The sequence below is a fragment of the Chrysochloris asiatica genome, unplaced genomic scaffold, assembly GCF_000296735.1.
Source record: "Chrysochloris asiatica unplaced genomic scaffold, ChrAsi1.0 scaffold00146, whole genome shotgun sequence".
In the NCBI taxonomy this organism is placed as follows: Eukaryota; Metazoa; Chordata; class Mammalia; order Afrosoricida; family Chrysochloridae; genus Chrysochloris; species Chrysochloris asiatica.
This window is the reverse complement of record NW_006408664.1, coordinates 532,612-549,480: the sequence shown is the minus strand read 5'-3', so window position 1 is coordinate 549,480 and position 16,869 is coordinate 532,612. Positions and strand designations below refer to the sequence as shown.

The 16,869-nt window shown below is 43.3% G+C and overlaps 1 protein-coding gene across 1 annotated transcript in view; it reads right to left on the bottom strand.

Moving 5' to 3' along the window:
• Positions 1-16,869, bottom strand: part of MDN1 (MDN1, midasin homolog (yeast)) — a 204,842-nt gene that overhangs the window by 44,102 nt on the left and 143,871 nt on the right. The window contains exons 59-73 of the mRNA XM_006870613.1: positions 16,275-16,445; positions 14,232-14,446; positions 13,474-13,861; positions 12,049-12,158; positions 10,440-11,145; positions 8,102-8,263; positions 7,633-7,906; positions 6,652-6,887; positions 5,503-5,598; positions 4,835-4,929; positions 4,401-4,522; positions 3,306-3,452; positions 2,383-2,492; positions 1,668-1,741; positions 1,046-1,244 (exon numbers count right to left, since the gene is read on the bottom strand). Of these exons, the coding sequence (XP_006870675.1) occupies positions 1,046-1,244; positions 1,668-1,741; positions 2,383-2,492; positions 3,306-3,452; positions 4,401-4,522; positions 4,835-4,929; positions 5,503-5,598; positions 6,652-6,887; positions 7,633-7,906; positions 8,102-8,263; positions 10,440-11,145; positions 12,049-12,158; positions 13,474-13,861; positions 14,232-14,446; positions 16,275-16,445 (3,105 nt within the window). The remainder of the gene's footprint in view (positions 1-1,045; positions 1,245-1,667; positions 1,742-2,382; positions 2,493-3,305; positions 3,453-4,400; positions 4,523-4,834; positions 4,930-5,502; positions 5,599-6,651; positions 6,888-7,632; positions 7,907-8,101; positions 8,264-10,439; positions 11,146-12,048; positions 12,159-13,473; positions 13,862-14,231; positions 14,447-16,274; positions 16,446-16,869) is intronic.

Here is a 16,869-nt window from a genome sequence, read left to right as displayed (position 1 = left end):
AATAGTTTCTATGCTAGTCATGAGGAAACCCCAGTTCTGACCTATGGACACAGCAGGACAAATAACATAACTGCTGCTCTAATACACGAAGCTGCACTGTGTTTCTCAAAACAAGTGAAAATAAATTCATCTGCCAGATGCTCTTTCTTTCTCCTTCCCTAACCCCCAACTCTAGAGTAACATTTCTAATATTAGGAACCCAGATACTAATCAGATAGAGGAAAAACCTTTCATCCATCATGGGCACTTTATCATTTTTTTTCCAGAGGAATCCCTGAAAATCCTATTGTCAATAGCTGCCCAATCAACAGCAAACCAAAATATTTGGTCAGCATGACAAACAGTCAAAAGATAGTATACGTGGCACTCTTATATCTGTGCATCTGTGTGCTCCATTTCTATTCTTTCTGAAAGATTGAAATGGTAGAAATAGTTTGAGGATCTCCACTCCATACTCTGTGGACCCCAGGTGGAGAAGTTCAGCTGGAAGGCAAAGGGAGAACTCTTTCGATGTGGGTTCCTCAACCTCGGCCTCTAAGACTGCCACATGTTCAAGAACTGGCAAACTGGACATGACGGACTCACTGACACCAGAGTAAACACTACAAACCAGCGTACCAGTGCAGCTTCAAGGTCTCCCTCACAGGTAGAGAAAAAGTTCACAGGTAAGCACAAAGGTTATTTCCCACATTCTAGCACTAAACTTTCAGCATGAAGGCCAATGCTTTTTGCTTTTTTTTGCAGTGGAGTCAAATAAACATTTGTTACTGTTGATGTTAAATACCATCGAGGAGGTTCCCGACTCATAGCTTCCCTCTATAGGGTTTTCAAAGAGCAGCTGGTGGGTTTGAAATGCTGACCGTCACTGTCCAGTGCTGATACTACAGTGCCACATCAGGAGTTCATACAAATACTACCTACATGCAAAGAGCATATATTGCAAAGGAATTTCCTTGCCTAGTTCGAAGGAGACCCCCTTAGAAGTAAAACACAGATTCTATCTGCCTAGCTTAGAAATAAGAAACACTATTCCATGAGCTAGTACCTGTCCAGCTGCTGGCCTGGCTAACAAGGTCTCCCTTAGAGCCCTGTTGAGGCTTTGAATGGGAGATGGATCACTTGTGGCTGCATCTGTTGGCTGTGGCAAAAAATCATACTGTTCCTCTTTGTCACTCTCCACCAGCGATGACCGGCAAGGTTCACTCAGCACAGCTTCAAATTTCTTCATAAATTTAAAGAGAGTCCTGACCCCATGTAATGACAGAAGAAAAAAAAAAAAAAATTTGAATACAAAGTGAGAAATATTAAAAATCCAGTATAGCAGTATAGCACATATACATATAAACACAATCTTACCCAATAAAAAACATTAAAGTACATATTGTCATCCCCTTTTTATAAAGGAAGAAACTAAAGCCAGGAACAGTGGGATCACTTGGCTTACGGTAAAACAGATGATTGATGGCAGAGTACCTTAACCCTTCTACTGTATGTAATCTTCTTTTGTCTGAAGACAGCACAACTCCTCTATTAGGCAGACTTTGCTTTGGGTAGCAGGGGTGGTGTTTTTCAGAAGCTTAAGGCAGACCAATTAAAGCAGTGAAGTCTTGCCGCCTACCACTCAAAATTCTGAGCTCTAGTCACCCTCATTTCAGCAGATGAATTACCTGTGTGTCTTTTCCACAGATTGTTTAATGGACCAGAAGCTGACATCATTCCACTTGGATATCTTAACAAATTCCTGTAAGAGAAATGAAACTCAAGAACAGCCTTGTAAAACTAGAGTGAGTCTGTTTCTTTCTAGATCATCTGCTTGCCAAAGACCAGATCCTACTCAATCCCCAAACCCAGGACCGTATGTCTGTAAACAAGTCTAAAAAAGGAACCACATAATTGTCTCAAATGATTAAAATAAATGCTGTCACATCAATAGACAGGCCACTTGCTATGTACCCTGAGGTAGTGACCGCAAGTTAACACACTAACTAAAGTATCAAACAAGAGTGGGCCCTCTTTTACCCCATGTGTCACAAGGCACATGGACCTACTCAATGTGATGCCTCTGAGGGTCAGGACCAGGGGCACATGATTTGACTTCTTAAAGCCAACCCCTTGAGGAACCTGGGAGACCCATCAGCAGACAGGTAGGGGCTACTCTACTAACCTCTAATACACCTGGCCAAACTTGTCAATGAAGCCAATGCCATAAAACACAAATCTTCCATCCTACTTGGCAGTGTGTTCCCTTCACTACCCTTGGCCCCCTGATTCACTGTTTTTAAATGAAGCATGCCTCATTATTGAATGCATAAAAGAGTTAAATAAAAAACATTTGCTGATTCTTACTCTCCCAACAGTGTGCACAAAAGCCGTTCATCTTACTTTAAGTTCTTTTTCTAGAGGGGAACGAAGTTCAACAATCTTGGCCTGGACCCGGTCAAAGAATTGCTTGTAATAATGGTACAAATTCCACAGAACACTGCAAAGCGAATCTGGAAGAAATGCAAAGGGAACAAAACACCACACCTGCCATGTGTGCTACTGACCGCAGCTGTAGGCTTCACTTTTCAGTGACACCCCTTCTCCACCACCCTTTAGGCCATAAGGGTCACAGCACAGTGATCTGCAGGCAGACCATGCATGCAACAGGGAACCTCTGCAGTTCCCAGGGATGCAAACTCTCAACACTACCTGACTGTTCATTTCAGCCTGTAGGCAAGTTTGTTCGTGGCAGTTCTGTTTCTAAAGATGACATATTCACAAGTTCTGCTAAGACCATGATTTTAAGCTCTCTGAAACTATCTTAAAAGCAACAATCTGTAGAAATGGAAACTGTTTTAAAAGATGGCATACTAAGAGGTTTACCTCGACTGATCATTCAAGAGCAATCTACACTAATTTTATAGTGTGCCTTATCCAAAAGGCTGCGGTCAGAGACGGTAATGACAGGAGGCAGTTTATGTGCAGTTATTTGATACGTGGCGGGACTCTCAACAGATCAAAGAACCTAATAATGGTTTGGAACAAGACAGAAGCTTCGCAGGTCACATATACTGTCTAGACAGAAAGACTGGCTGCCTCAACATGCCAGCTCCTGTGATCGTCATCCGGTAATTTACCCCTGCCAGGCTCATCTAGCACCAGCCTGCACTTTATTTCATCCATTCATCTCTATTGAATCCCATTTAAATAAAAGGCAGCGGAAAATGTCTTACTGGAAACCTGCTGTACAACATGGGGAACACTCAAAACCCGACGCGTATTTTAACAGAGTAGTGCAAACATAAAGAAAAAAATATTCTCACCCTTTCCCTCTACTTGTGGCATCAACAAGACATGGCAATGGAAAACCAGCAGCATCTGAAGTCGAACATGGAATTCTCCCAGCGAGGATCCTTCAATAAATGCTTGTAATGTGCTGACCAGCAACATCAAGGTCATCTGTCTGTCATCTTTAGAGATTCAGAGAGAAAACCCTATGTTTACCTTCAACATTACTCTCTATTTGTTATGTGCATGCAGCACTCTTCTGTGGATCTACTGAGGGTGGTTGTCAGGCAGAGACTACAATTAAAGGGGGCATTCAAGCAAGAATCACAGTTAGAGTCCAAGCTGACTTAAAACCATCAGTTGCACTCAGAAGACGTGTTAAACGTACTCACTGCAAACTATGAAACTGCTGCATTAGAAGGCACCTATTGTGAGCATGAAATGAAATACTTTACTACCTCGAATGTGCTAACTACTATCTACCAAGCAGGCAGTTTTCAATTTGATTTATCTCACGGAAAGAAAGAATAAGGAAACCTCTGGTGACTTGTTCTCTAGCTTTTGGACAAGCTAATCAAAGCTCTCTGACTTCAGTTTTTCTCTCAGAAAAGAAAGAAATACACTGTTTTCCTGGCTGACCTCTCTGGAATACTGTGAGGCCGCTGGATACCTTCACGCATACGTGAAAGCAGGAGAGAAGAAATGAGTGGCTGAAGCTCACACTATGCAGCCCTTCGAATTTGGCTTGTTATTGTTAGCTGTCATTGAGTTGCCCCTGACTCATGGCAACACCATGCACAACAAAACAAAATACTGCTGCCCAGTCCAGCCTGACGCCCTGCCATGACTGCTAGTGGATTAGAACGTTGGGATCCATATGGGGGTTATCACTGCCTGATTTTCTCTGAAGTGGATCACCAGACCTTTCTTCCTATTCTAAGTCTGGAAGTTCCACGGAAACCTCTCGAGTATCACAGCAGCACACAATGACAGACGGGTGGTGGCAACATATGAGGTGCGCAGACCGGGAATTGAACAGGGTCTCCTGTAAGGAGGGTGAGAACTGAACCCCCATGCCCTTCAAGTTTAACCTGGAACAGCTACCTAAGCAGGGACTAGACAGGTATTACCTTCCTGTTCTTCCATTTGTTCTTGCATGTGCTTCTCAAGCATCTGATAGATAGAGAACCAGTGCTTGGTGGATTTCTCAGTGTGGCGTTGCATGGTATTCTCCAGACTCATAGACCAGCAGCTGAAACATGGGAGAAGGGTCCAGGAAGCATTGATGACAGCCTGTCTGAAATCTCTAAAATCAGAAGCTAAATGCTCCCCATTGTCTCCTCCCAAATGGAAATGGAAAAGATGCCAAGTTTGCTGCCTCAGGAATGCATGCTATTTTTCAGACCTCCATGAAGACATTTTAATGCCTTGCTTTTAAACTCGGTGATTAATGAATGAAAAGCACATTCTGTAATCACCATACTTCATGCACCCTGAAAAGTACAAACATCGCTACAACACGCTCAGGAAGAGGAGGGATGTAAAAACTGTGAGTACTACTTACTTCAACTCCAATTTACGCCATCGAATGATCATCTGAGTGACTAAATCTAGATGTTTCCTCAAAGACAGAGTTCGACTTGCATTTTGCTCCCAATCCTAAGGAAACAGAGTTGAAATTGACTGAAAGGCAACTAACAGCAACAACAATGTGGTTATTATTTAATCCCTCTCTCTCAGGAAACCTCCAACACTAGCAGACCCTTAAACACCATTTACACGCTGTTTTTCTAATAACAGTAAGAAGTTTACACCCGGCCCATCCAGCTTTATGGCCCCTTGGCAAAGCACAGGCTTTGGAGACCTGAGTCCAAGTTCCTGCTATCTGTGAACAAAGTCACACAATTCCTCTATAGCACAGAAACTCAATCTGTGAAACTGGGACATACCAGTCACCTCATGAGGCTTCAAGCTTATGAAGAGAGGTGACATAGCTGCACTGGAGGTCCGCCTACAGTCCTGGTGAACACCAAGTCTCACCCTCTAGCTGAGACGGATGGTCCCTTGTGTGAGCAATGACGTCACTTGTACTGCTCTCACCACATAGCAAACACCAGCAAGTTAGCCTTCTTGAATCCAAACTACTATTGTCTGTCCCTCTGACAACAAAGGGACAAGTCTTTTCTCATTTGCTAACAAACTAAAACGAGTAAGAGCTAGATATCATCTTACCTGTGCCTTTGCCAGGAGAATCTCTAAGCCATTCAAGAACTTTGAAATGGGACTGGAAAGTGGAAAACTACAAATTCTGTCCATTACAACCAGAAGCTGCAGAGAAGCAAAAACCACAGGCATCCCAGTGAGAATATTAATGAGCCATAGGCCATAGGGTACTGGTGAGGGGCCTGACTGCAAGTTTCACACAAAGTCCCTCTCCTTTATAAGCATCTCTAAAAACTGTGGGTAAAATTCAGGTCTGGGGATCCTGACAAAAGATAAACACTATCTGTTGTATTGCTCTACAAGTAAGTTCAAGTTTAATAAGATAATTAACTTCTATTACTCTATACTAGGAGTATTACCAAAGTGACTAAAGATCAAAGGACCAAGTCTAAGGTTAAACTGACCATCTTGAAAAGAAAGGCCTAATTCTAACAAAAGGAGCTCTGGTAGCGTAGTGGTTATGAGTCGGGCTGCGAACCTCAGGGTCAGCAGTTCGAAACTACCAGCCGCTCCACGGGAGAAAGATGAAGCTTTCTGCTCCCGTAAAGATTTACAGCCTCAGAAACCCTGTACAGGGTTGCTATGAGTCGGAACCAACTCCATGGCACACAACAACAATTCTAACACATGGCACGGTAGCACAATGGGTTAATCATTAAGATGCTACCCAGAAGTTTGGCAGTTCAAATTTACAAGCTGTTCTGGGGAAGAAAGATGATGCAGTCTGTTTCTTTATATAAAGAGTACAGTATTTGAAACCCTATGGGGCTCACTATGAATGGGAATTGACTTGAGAGCAGGGCACTTGGTAATAGATGTTTCTAAATAAGCAGAGCAGCATTCTCATGTAGCAGCACCTCCCCACAGACAACTGAATCCTCAAACTTCAGAGCCCGGGGAGGGGGGAGACATAACAATTAAGCACTATACTGTTAACTGAAAGGTCAGCAAGCTGAACCCACTCAGCAGCTCCACGGAGAAAAGACCTGGCATTCTTCCTAGAAAACCCGAGGAGACTGTTCTACTCAGTCACAAGGAGCACCTGACAACAAACAACCCAGAATTACTTGTATAAGTGGTACAAGTGGACACCCTGAGGTCACCTCATCAGTGTAGGTTAGGCCCCTGAGACAGTCCCCACCCTACTGGTTGTCCTACCTGCTCAAGGGCGGGATGTTCTGGCCAATCCTGCAGCAGCTGACGGACAGCCTCTGAGAAGCCCTGAAGCACAGGCTGGCACTGCCGGGCTTCTGGGACATTGGGATGCTGGTAAAAGTCATAGGGACCATCGGGTTTCATCATCAGCTCTGAGGAGGGTTCCCCGAAGAGAGTGTTATGGGATAGGGTGCAGGCCAAAAGCTGGCTGCCCAAGAGTTGGTCATTCAGCTCAACTCCTGTGAAATTAAAGATGATCTTGGTAAATCCAGTGACCTAAGCTAGTAGATCTATCAACAAGCTACAAGCACGCTGGAAATATGCTCAGCAATAGGGGACTCATTAGGACCAACGAAGCAGGTATTTCCCTCCCATTCTCCCCCAAAGTAACAGTGGCCTAGAGAACCATGACTCCAATCTCACAGTAGTAACCAGAGACTGCCAAGCAGCTGGGACACACACAGACACTCAGAGTCTGCCGAGGTATAATCAGAAGGGTACAGAGTCCACTTCAATGCATTCAAATTCCCAGTTTTTATAGCTTCTCTGGATAGGAAGAGACAAAATGTGAACTCTCCTTTCTACTTGCATGGACTAACTCAGGAGGTCATGTAGGAAACTGCATCGAACCAAACTCTACGACATAAATTTCTGAGATCAAGGTTGCTCTCAAGAAGACATCATTTTGGTTGAAAATCACTGAAGCTATTAGAGAACACACACCATGTGGATGGGAAGAAAACATTTAAACAAAGACTACATTCTTATTTTCATCCATCCTGGAGTATTCAAATGATGAAAATGTATCTTTATCGCAGAAAGTTAATCTATTTTTTGAATTAGCTTATGTTCTCTAAGCTAAGAAAACCCCACTATTAAGCAATGAGGTGAGAACAGGAAGTAAGGGTTTAATATTTCCAGAAGTAGCAGCAGCACCTGTTTACTCTGATTTCCCAAGGGCATAGCAAAAGTAAACTCGCATACCCATCAGAGGGTAGAAGTGTGTGACAAGTGATGCTCCAGTCTGGTAGCAGGACAGAAAGAGGCTGAGGTAATGCTTTGTCTCATGTGGCAGCAGTGTCTGCTGGTACCACAGAGAGCGAGCAAAGCTCAGGCACAGCTGCTGGTGTATCAGCATCACAGCTTGCATTGAACTCTGGGAGAAGAGAGCGGTGTCCACGGCTACTTCCTCTTCTTGACCTTCTGAAGTTTTCTTTTCCTCATCTAAGGTTGGCTCTAACAAAATATCTGCAAAATCCTGTAAATAACATTAGAACAATTTAATTTTTAAAAACAAGAATTTGGTTCTAACTACAATAAAATAAAAGAGGGAAGGAGGAACATGAACACTCAAGAAAATGAAGCAACGATTTGCATGCATTAAAAACCATTTAGTAGGATACAATTGTCATTAGAAAGGAAGGTGTGTGGGACCCTGCTCTCACTGACCTACCTTTTCATGCAGCGGAAACTGTCTTCTGAGCTCCCGCTCCTCCTCCTCCTCCTCACTCAAGGCTGTCCTGGAGTTTCTGCTTCTGTGTCTATAGAGGCTGCTTTCCTGCTCTGCCTTCTCTTGGGCTAGGCGCTCCTGTTCATCCCACTCATTGATGATTTCCTAAAAAGACACAGAGACAGAAGGGAACTTACATGTACTGGCTGAAGCATTCACAAGGAACAAAGACACGAGCTGATTTCTCAAGTAAAACAGTCAAGGTTCAGAAATAAATAAAATCCATCATCCAAGAAACTAAATTCCATATAATAAGCACAAATGTTTTTAAACAGTGCCTGCAGTCAACTGAGTTTTCTAAAGTCCTCCTTGCTATGGGGAGCGAATTTCACAGGTAAGCACTTACTACAGCAGCGCTAATGTGAACTTCCTTTAGAGAGCTAACAATGCTTTGTAATCAGGACAAGCTCAGTCCACATGTGAAGGCACTTGGGTGGCACCTCACCGCTGACTCAGGGGTTCAGAAATGAGGACCTGGGTTGGGGCAGGACAGTCAAAAGGTACCCACCCATCCAGGCAAATGAGACCATACCCTTAACCACAGGGACTTCCTGAATCCCCTACTCCCTGTCTAAGGCTTCAAGTGGTTGAAGTGACAAAAACTACAAAGTAAAGAAACTATCTGGGTAGACAGGGATGGGTCACTTGGACATTGGCTACCCAAAGTGGGGGGGCTTCAAAGGCAAGAAATGACTGGCTTACAAGCTTTCAAGAGGGAACCTAGATCCAGAGGGCATGGAAGAAGATAGAATCTCCACTGAGTAGTATCCAATCTGTCTAGGTAGGGCTGAAGAAAGGAATGCAGATAAGTCTCTCGTGATCGTTGGAAATATAAATGTAGACATTTTGTAGCAAGGAGCAGAGGTCCCTAGGACCATCAAGGGAGAAGAGCGGAGAGCGGGACCCTACCCAGAGAAGCAGTGATGCCAGAGATGGAGGCAGAGACGATGATGTGGAGTGATAGAGCAGCTGGGGACTTTAGTCTGGGGACCAGAGAAGGAGAGGGGCTGTGTGCTGACGACCGGAGGGCAGGCTCAACCCTTTTGGTTGGTTGATGATGCATGGAGGGGATTGCAATCATGGCAATAAAACGATATACGATAGGATGAATGTAAAACTAATGTTCTCCCATGTAAACTATCACATAATTCACAATGAAACATTAAAAAAAAGAAAAAGAAACCATCTGGTATTGAAAAAGCCCTGGTGGGATAGTGGTTAAGTGCATGCTAACCGAGATGATGTCGACTTGAACCCACCAGTCATTCTGTGAGAGAAAGATGTGACAGTCTGCTTCTTTAAAGATCAGTCTTAGAAAAATGCATCTCTATCCTAGGAATTCTGATTTCTAGAATTTGTACCCAAGAATATCCACTGTGGTGGTGTTTTTAGCAGAATAGCAAAACATTACATATAGGTATGAATATTTAATGATAGGATATTAGTTAAATGGTTAATGGCACACCCATATAATAGAACACTAAGTATGATGCAGTTGAAGAATATGTAATATTATGGAAATGAACAGCATATAGTGTTGGATTTTAAAAAGCAAGTTATAAAATATGGACTTTCATAGAGCTCTATCTAGCATTTTAGGGATGTGGTTTGGAGAACAAGGAGAAGATAGAACTGATCCAATCAGAAGAGCTCATATCTGCTAAATTTCAGCTCATTTTGGTTAAGACATTTAAAGGTTCTGCTACTAAAAACCACTTGCAAATCACTGAGATAAATGTCTTTTTAAAAAAATTTTAGTGTGTACATATATGTACATCAACATATACATATATAAGCAAGCCCAAAGTGGGATATACCAGTGTCTTACAGGGTTTATACAGCTTTACACAGTATGACTAGAAATGTTTGCTCTTATTTATATTCTTATTTGCTTAAAGTGAGCGTATTAATTTTTTTAACAGGGAAAAAAACAACCGAAGGTATTCCCTTTAGTATTAATAAAAAATTGACACATTAAAAACATTATGTGGCAATAATCACTATAAACAAAGCTAATAAATAACTAAGAAAAACCCTGCAGTGTATATCACAAAGGGCTAACATCACAAATCCAAAAAATGAAAAGCAAAACAAACAAAACCAAATCCTTAAAACTCAAGGAATAAAGGTACACAAACCTGATAAAGTGGTAGAAAAAAGGAAGGAGTGGGCAGACAAGAGACTCCCCCCTCCTGGGCCCTGGTAATGTCTTCTGGGATGCCCTGCACGTGCCCAGCTCCCTTCAGCAGGAGGTCCACACAGGACTCCAAAGACAGCTTACCTGGCACAGGTGCCTGAAGAGCTGCAGGGCCCTCTGGTCCAGCTCTCCCTTGCACAGCACATGAGAGCGCAGGTAGAGGAGCGCATTCATCATCAGCTGCTCCCGGGTTGGGCAGGGTCTCTGGCCTGTCTCTTCCAGCTCCTTTCCACTAGAACGCTTGAGAGTCAGTTTCCCAAGGCCTCGCAGCACCTCCTCTGACTTCACAGAGCACAGGGTGTCTGCATGAGCATAGAAGGTGGGGAAGGTGGGGCCCACCGAAGGAAAGGCCAGCATGGATGTGGCCAGGGCGCCCAGCTTTTCCACACAGACTACGTTGCCATGCAGTGAGGCATGGACTTCAGATGCCACCAGCCTCATGCCATGTTGCACCTGCAGGATGGATGCCTGCAGTGGGGCCACAGTGTCTGGGTACAGGGCATACTCCTCTCCCAGACGCTTCCGGAACTGATGGTGCGACTGCTGCCAAGAAGCCTCCTCCTTCAGAAGGCTCTGGGCCGCCTGGGCAGACCTAGGCCCATCCATGCGGAAGGTCTGCAGAAGCCGGGAGAGCAGATCCTGAACGGCCGAGGCCTTGGCGATGCTGGTAACATAGTGGTGGATCTCCTGCACCAGGGACTCATATGCAGGTAGCTGGGGTCTGAAAGCCTGCTTCTTAGACAGGCTGCAGATTAGATTCTCCAGTTGATCAATTCTTTGGTGGAGCAACCTGAAGGCAAATTAACACAGTGAGAGAAAGCAGAAAATCTAGAACTGCCCGTAACTCACTTAGGAATAATACCAAGTAGGCCTATCAGTTGCGGAAGAATAACATGGTGATTTATACTGTCAATTATAAAGAGAATGGGAACCTTTTGTAAAGTAGTTACCATGAGCTACACCTGTGGCTAAGGAGCTCTTGTAGCGTAGTGGTTATGAATCAGGTTTGAAACTACCAGCTGTTCCGCGGGAGAAAGATGAGGCTTTCTGCTCCTATAAAGATTTACAGCCTCGGAAACCATGTATAGGGTCGCTAAGAGTTGGAACCAACTCCACGGTACATCACCACCATCACCACCACCACCACCACCACCACACCTGTGGCTAAGCACTTTCGATGCCAATCTCATCAAAGCCTATTCATAACTCACTGCAGTAGGTTCGATTATTCATCTCTTTTCATAGATATGGACACAGACAGGCATTGTAAATGATGTACATAAGGTTGGAAATTTAAGGGTCAGGACAGGACAAAAACCCAGAGCCCACTATACTACACTGGGAACAGTATGAGGGGGCTTCAAAAAGTTCATGAAAAGCTGTAATGAAAAGATAAGGAAACAGATCTACAGCCAGGGGTAGCACAGAAGTACAGGTCACCACACCCAAATTCTTCCATGCGAAAATAAGTTCTGGTTTCAATCACTGTGGCCTCCTCATGTGAATCCATACCTTGAATACCCACCCTCCTCTCACACTATAGCTACTTTCCCTTTTAATAACCCATGGCTTTGCAATCTGTTAATGTCCTTCCTAGATATGTATCATCACCTCTGAACACACAACCACACAGCCAACCACAAATGTCATTTTACAAATGAGAGTCAACACAAGTAATGACTGCTCTTATTACCTGACATGAGGATGAAAGTAACTGACAATGGCTTCATCTTCCAGGTCTCTTCCTGTTTGCAGCTGGGATGAAAGGTTTCGGGTTTTCCACTCACACTGCAGCTGATGTAACTAACAGAAAGGGAGAAACTGGTCTGCTGATGAACATGCAAGTGAGGACAATTCCCTGAGAAACAGTAGAGCAACAAGATAGAAGGAACCTGGATTCCTGAATGCCCACAAAGGCCTCGGAGGCTCCATCAACCTGGTCCATTTACCTGAATGAAGCTATCTTATTTGTGACACTGAATTTTTGAGTCTGTTACAACAGCTTAGCTTTTACTGCGTGTAATAAAAATTTTACTGCATCTAATAATACAATACATAATATGGTACATATTGCTGTTGTTGTTAAGTGCTACTGAGTCAGCTCCAACTCATAGCAACCCTGTATAGAGTTTTTAAGGAGTGCCTCGTGAATTGGAATCACCGACTTTGTGGTTCAATCTGACCTTGCGGTCTAGTGTTTTATCCCACAGCACTATACCAGTATATTATTATTCTAAGGCACGGGTGGGGAACATCTGGCCCGCTGGCTGAAATCATTTGGTCTGGCCCTGCCAAGGCAACCACAAGTTCCAGTCATCACATTGTTGTTAAGTACTGTCGAGTTGGTTCCAACTCATGGTGACCCTGTATAGCGTTTCTGAGGAGCGGCTGGTGAGCTTCAACTGCCGACCTTGTGGTCCAAACCGACCTTGCAGTCCAGTGCATTAACCCACAGTGCCACACCAGGACTCCAGTCATCATATTGATTGTGGTGGTGGTTATGTGCTGTGGAGTCAGTTCCGACTCATAGCAACCCTGTACAAGACTTCTGAGGCTGTAAATCTTTACAGGAGCAAAAAGCCCCATCTTTCTCCTTTGGACCTGCTGGTTTCGAGCTGCTGACCTTGAGGTTAGCAGCCTGACTTTTAAACACTAAATGACCAAATACAGCAAGTTGTGGCTGGAATTTCAAATAGCAAGGGATATAGTATCTGAATTCTATTTGACTCTTGAATATTAGATAAAAATGAAAAGTTCAAAAACTGAGGGATACTATAATCCTATCTTAAAAAGCTACCCAAGTGCAAATATCCAAATCTGAGTCTGGATGGTGAAAACAACATTATTTCTCTGACAATGCTCAGGCTTACTACTGACTTGCACTTCCACATCACAGCCCGTTGAGAGACATTATCAGGACCTTAGCCAGGGGCCTCTCCCACAGCCCGAGTCCAGTCACAGGGACTCTCAAGGAGGAAAATGCAGACTCCACAGCACAGTCCTGGGAAGTCACAGGGCAGCTTCTGCAAAGTCACTCTTTCAATGCTGAACATCCAAAAGGGAAGCAAAATACTAAGCGAACTCAACCCATGCTTCCAACTCTTCCTCCCCTCCCTACCTCCTCCTTGATGTACTTGAGCTTGTAATCCCTCTTGACTGCAGGGTCGAAGCGTGTCTGGGGAAGCCAGGTCTGAATCTGGAGCAAGCCAAGGTTCACCCAGATGCTTCCGCGGTGTGCTGGTTCAGGCAAATTCTTCTTACTTTCCCCTTCTCCAAAAAAGTGGCGCAGGCAAGTGAGCAAGAGGCAGAGCACCTCCTTGGGCAGCGCCTCCTGATCAGTCATGTCCTCAAGAGTCTGACCCACATGCTGGAATGCCTTGCTGTCCCCAAGCAGCAGCAGCTCACAGTTCTGCAAGTACTCCTGCCGCTGGGGCTCCAGGAGCAGCTCGGCCAGGCCTGCCAGGTGCCGGCACAACACTATGCCCTGGAGCCGCAAGTCTGTGCGTCTGTGGGAAAAGGAAGCACTCAAGAGCTTACTCTGTACAGAGCAGCATTCCTTTTTACACCGTCATTCTTTCACACAATGACACTGCTAACTGCACTGTCGGTACTTGAAGGTAAATTTCTGTTGTATAATCTGAGATGACTTTCTGACCCTTACCCTTTCATTCCAAATGCTTAAAATTCACTGGAACAAATGGTCAAATTCTAAATTCTGGTAGTTCTGTTATAGACTAGAAATCAGCTGCTCCAATGAGAAAACACTCTGACTTTCAGCCACCAGAACCAGCCACTACAAAGGCAAGTTCAAGTTCTGAGCATGCTCTAGGGTAAAGATGGGAGCTTTGTGGGGCACTCCTGGGGAGATGGGGATACCTGAACTCAGCTACTGAAGGGAGAGCCATGTTGGTCCAAAGCACCGAGTTGATGTCCTGTAGTTGTTGGGCTCTTTCAACCCACTCTCCCAAGGTTACATGTGAGGAAGACAGGATGGGGAGGCCACTCACATCCCAGGGACTTGCTCTGCAGCTGCTGGTCAAGACTTCAAAGCAGCACTTGGAGAACATAGCTCTACTGAGACTGCCTGGGCCCTGAGGGACAAGAGAGGAACCAAGTAGCTTTTAGAAACTGACATGACTTTTCAACAAGCAGCACTGATGAACAACCTAGGTAACTTTTGAAAACTGGACACCGACCATCTAAGATGCACCTAGTGTTCTGTCTGGAGCAAAGAAGAGTGAAAAAATCCAAGACTCAAGGAAACAAATAGTCCAGAGGACTAATGGACCATGTGAACCACAGCCTCCACTAGCTTTGAGACCAGAAGAACTAGATGGTGTCTGGCTACCAATACCCACCATTCGGATCCAGATCACAGTAGAAGGTTTGAATTAGAATGGGAGAAAAGTACAGAACAAAGTTCAAATTCATAAAAAAGACCACACTCATGATCTGACAGATCTAACTTGACCTCTTAGACACCCCCTTCAAACCTGGAACTGGACCTACCTATGGAAAGCATCTTTCCATCAAACAATACGCCTATAAAGTGAGTAATATAACATCAAGAAGAACTGTATTCTTCAGAACAATAGACCATACAAGTTTAAAAGGGCAGCATTTACCCAAAAACAAAGTTCAGAAGGCAGGAAGGGACAGGAGAAGAGAATGAATGGAAACTGAAAAGCCCAGGGAGAGTAGGAAGTGCTGTCACACTGAGGGGATTGTAACTAATGTCATGAAACAAAAGATCTGTACTGTCAAATGGGAAACTAATTTGTGCTATAAACTTCACTCAAGCTACAATAAAAAGGGAGGATGCGGGGACACAGCAATGTTTATGATTGGGAAGTGAGAGACTAGAAAAGGATCAATGAAAATATGAAAAGATGTTCAATCTCAATAATAAGAAATACTGATTAGAATGAAATTTGTAAAATTGTATGATGGGCAATAATTGTAAATGCTGATCACACATAGTGTGATAAAGACATGGAAAAGAGGTACTCGTATGTACCATAAGTGACAGTGTAACAATATAGTCCTAAATCTTCCTGTAGTCACCCAGGGTCTCATGGCCTTCCCCTCTACAGTGACTCCTTAAAACCAAAAAAACCCATCCAACCCTCTAGACACACGTTGTTTTTAAGTGTGCACACACTTTGGCCATGGGTTAAATATTCCACTTCTTGGATCACATCCACCAAAGTGCTAAGACAAATGAACAAAGATTTATACAAAGACAGTCAATGTAAATATGCTTGTTTTGTTGTTGTTGTCAAGTGCCATCGAGTTGGTTCTAATGTACAGCAACCCTGTAAAGGGTTTCCGAGGAGGAGCTGGTAAGTTTGAACCGCCGACTTTACGATTCAAACCCGACCTTGTGGTCCAGTGCATTATCCTGTAGCGCTACACCAGGACTCCTAAGCTTGTATAAGAAAGGGAAATGGAAAAGCAAGCAAATCTCAACACCTACAAGAAAATGATTAAATAATTTATGGCATCATGGAATGACATGAAAATTACAAAAGATACCTATGAACAAAGAAAGTGGTATTATATTTCAAAAATAAAAATATATGTAAACAGAAGAATACACGGATAAGATATAATATTGATGTTTCTTTATGGTTTGAATAGTTTAGAAGGATACATATACGATACTATTATAATTACAAAATAAGCTATTAAAAGAAAACTGATAAACCTAACCTCAGAATTTCCACCTCATTTATGGTAAAACTCCTTTTTTGAGAGGTACACTTATTAATAGCCTGCAGAAAGTAAAGTACTGTACTTACTCAGTTTCTGATGTATCCTGGACATAAATGTATACTGCTGCCTTCCTTCAAAAATGTGTTACATGTAATTTCATTTTCCATTATTACCAAACACTTGTATAAATTGTATGCAACAAACCTTCAGTGTGGAGTCCAAAAGGGACTTGGGCATCTCCCTCTGCTGCACCCCAGGTAGAGGGCTCCAAGTTAGCCAGTACTCGGGATTTATGGTCACGGTACTACTCCAGAAAGACATATATGTGGAATTAAATAGCTCAGACCATAAAGACATAATTTCTTCAGTAGATATCTAAAGAGATAAGTAAATAAAAGAAAATTTGGGAAAGATGCTATACATCGAGTTACCAGGGCTCTCTGTCTTCCAAGACCATCAAGCTAACAGGAGGTGCACACAGTAATCCCATTTTCCCGATTCTCTGTCATCCTGGATGACATGGTCAAGTCATATTATAACCCATGTATACTGCTAAAAAACTAAGGTGAGATCTGCTTTTGTAAGGTTGACTGAGTAAATATCAGAACAAAATAAATCAAGCATAATTATCAAAAACTTTAAGGTTACACTAATGATGAAGTTGTCTCAAGTTTATCAGTATTCATATTAAACAGTTATTACAAGTATATATTTGAAGCAAACAAAAAACAAAAAATCTTTTAGCTTCATTTAACTGGAAATCAAACAGTATGATTCTGTTATAGTTGTGACGTACCCA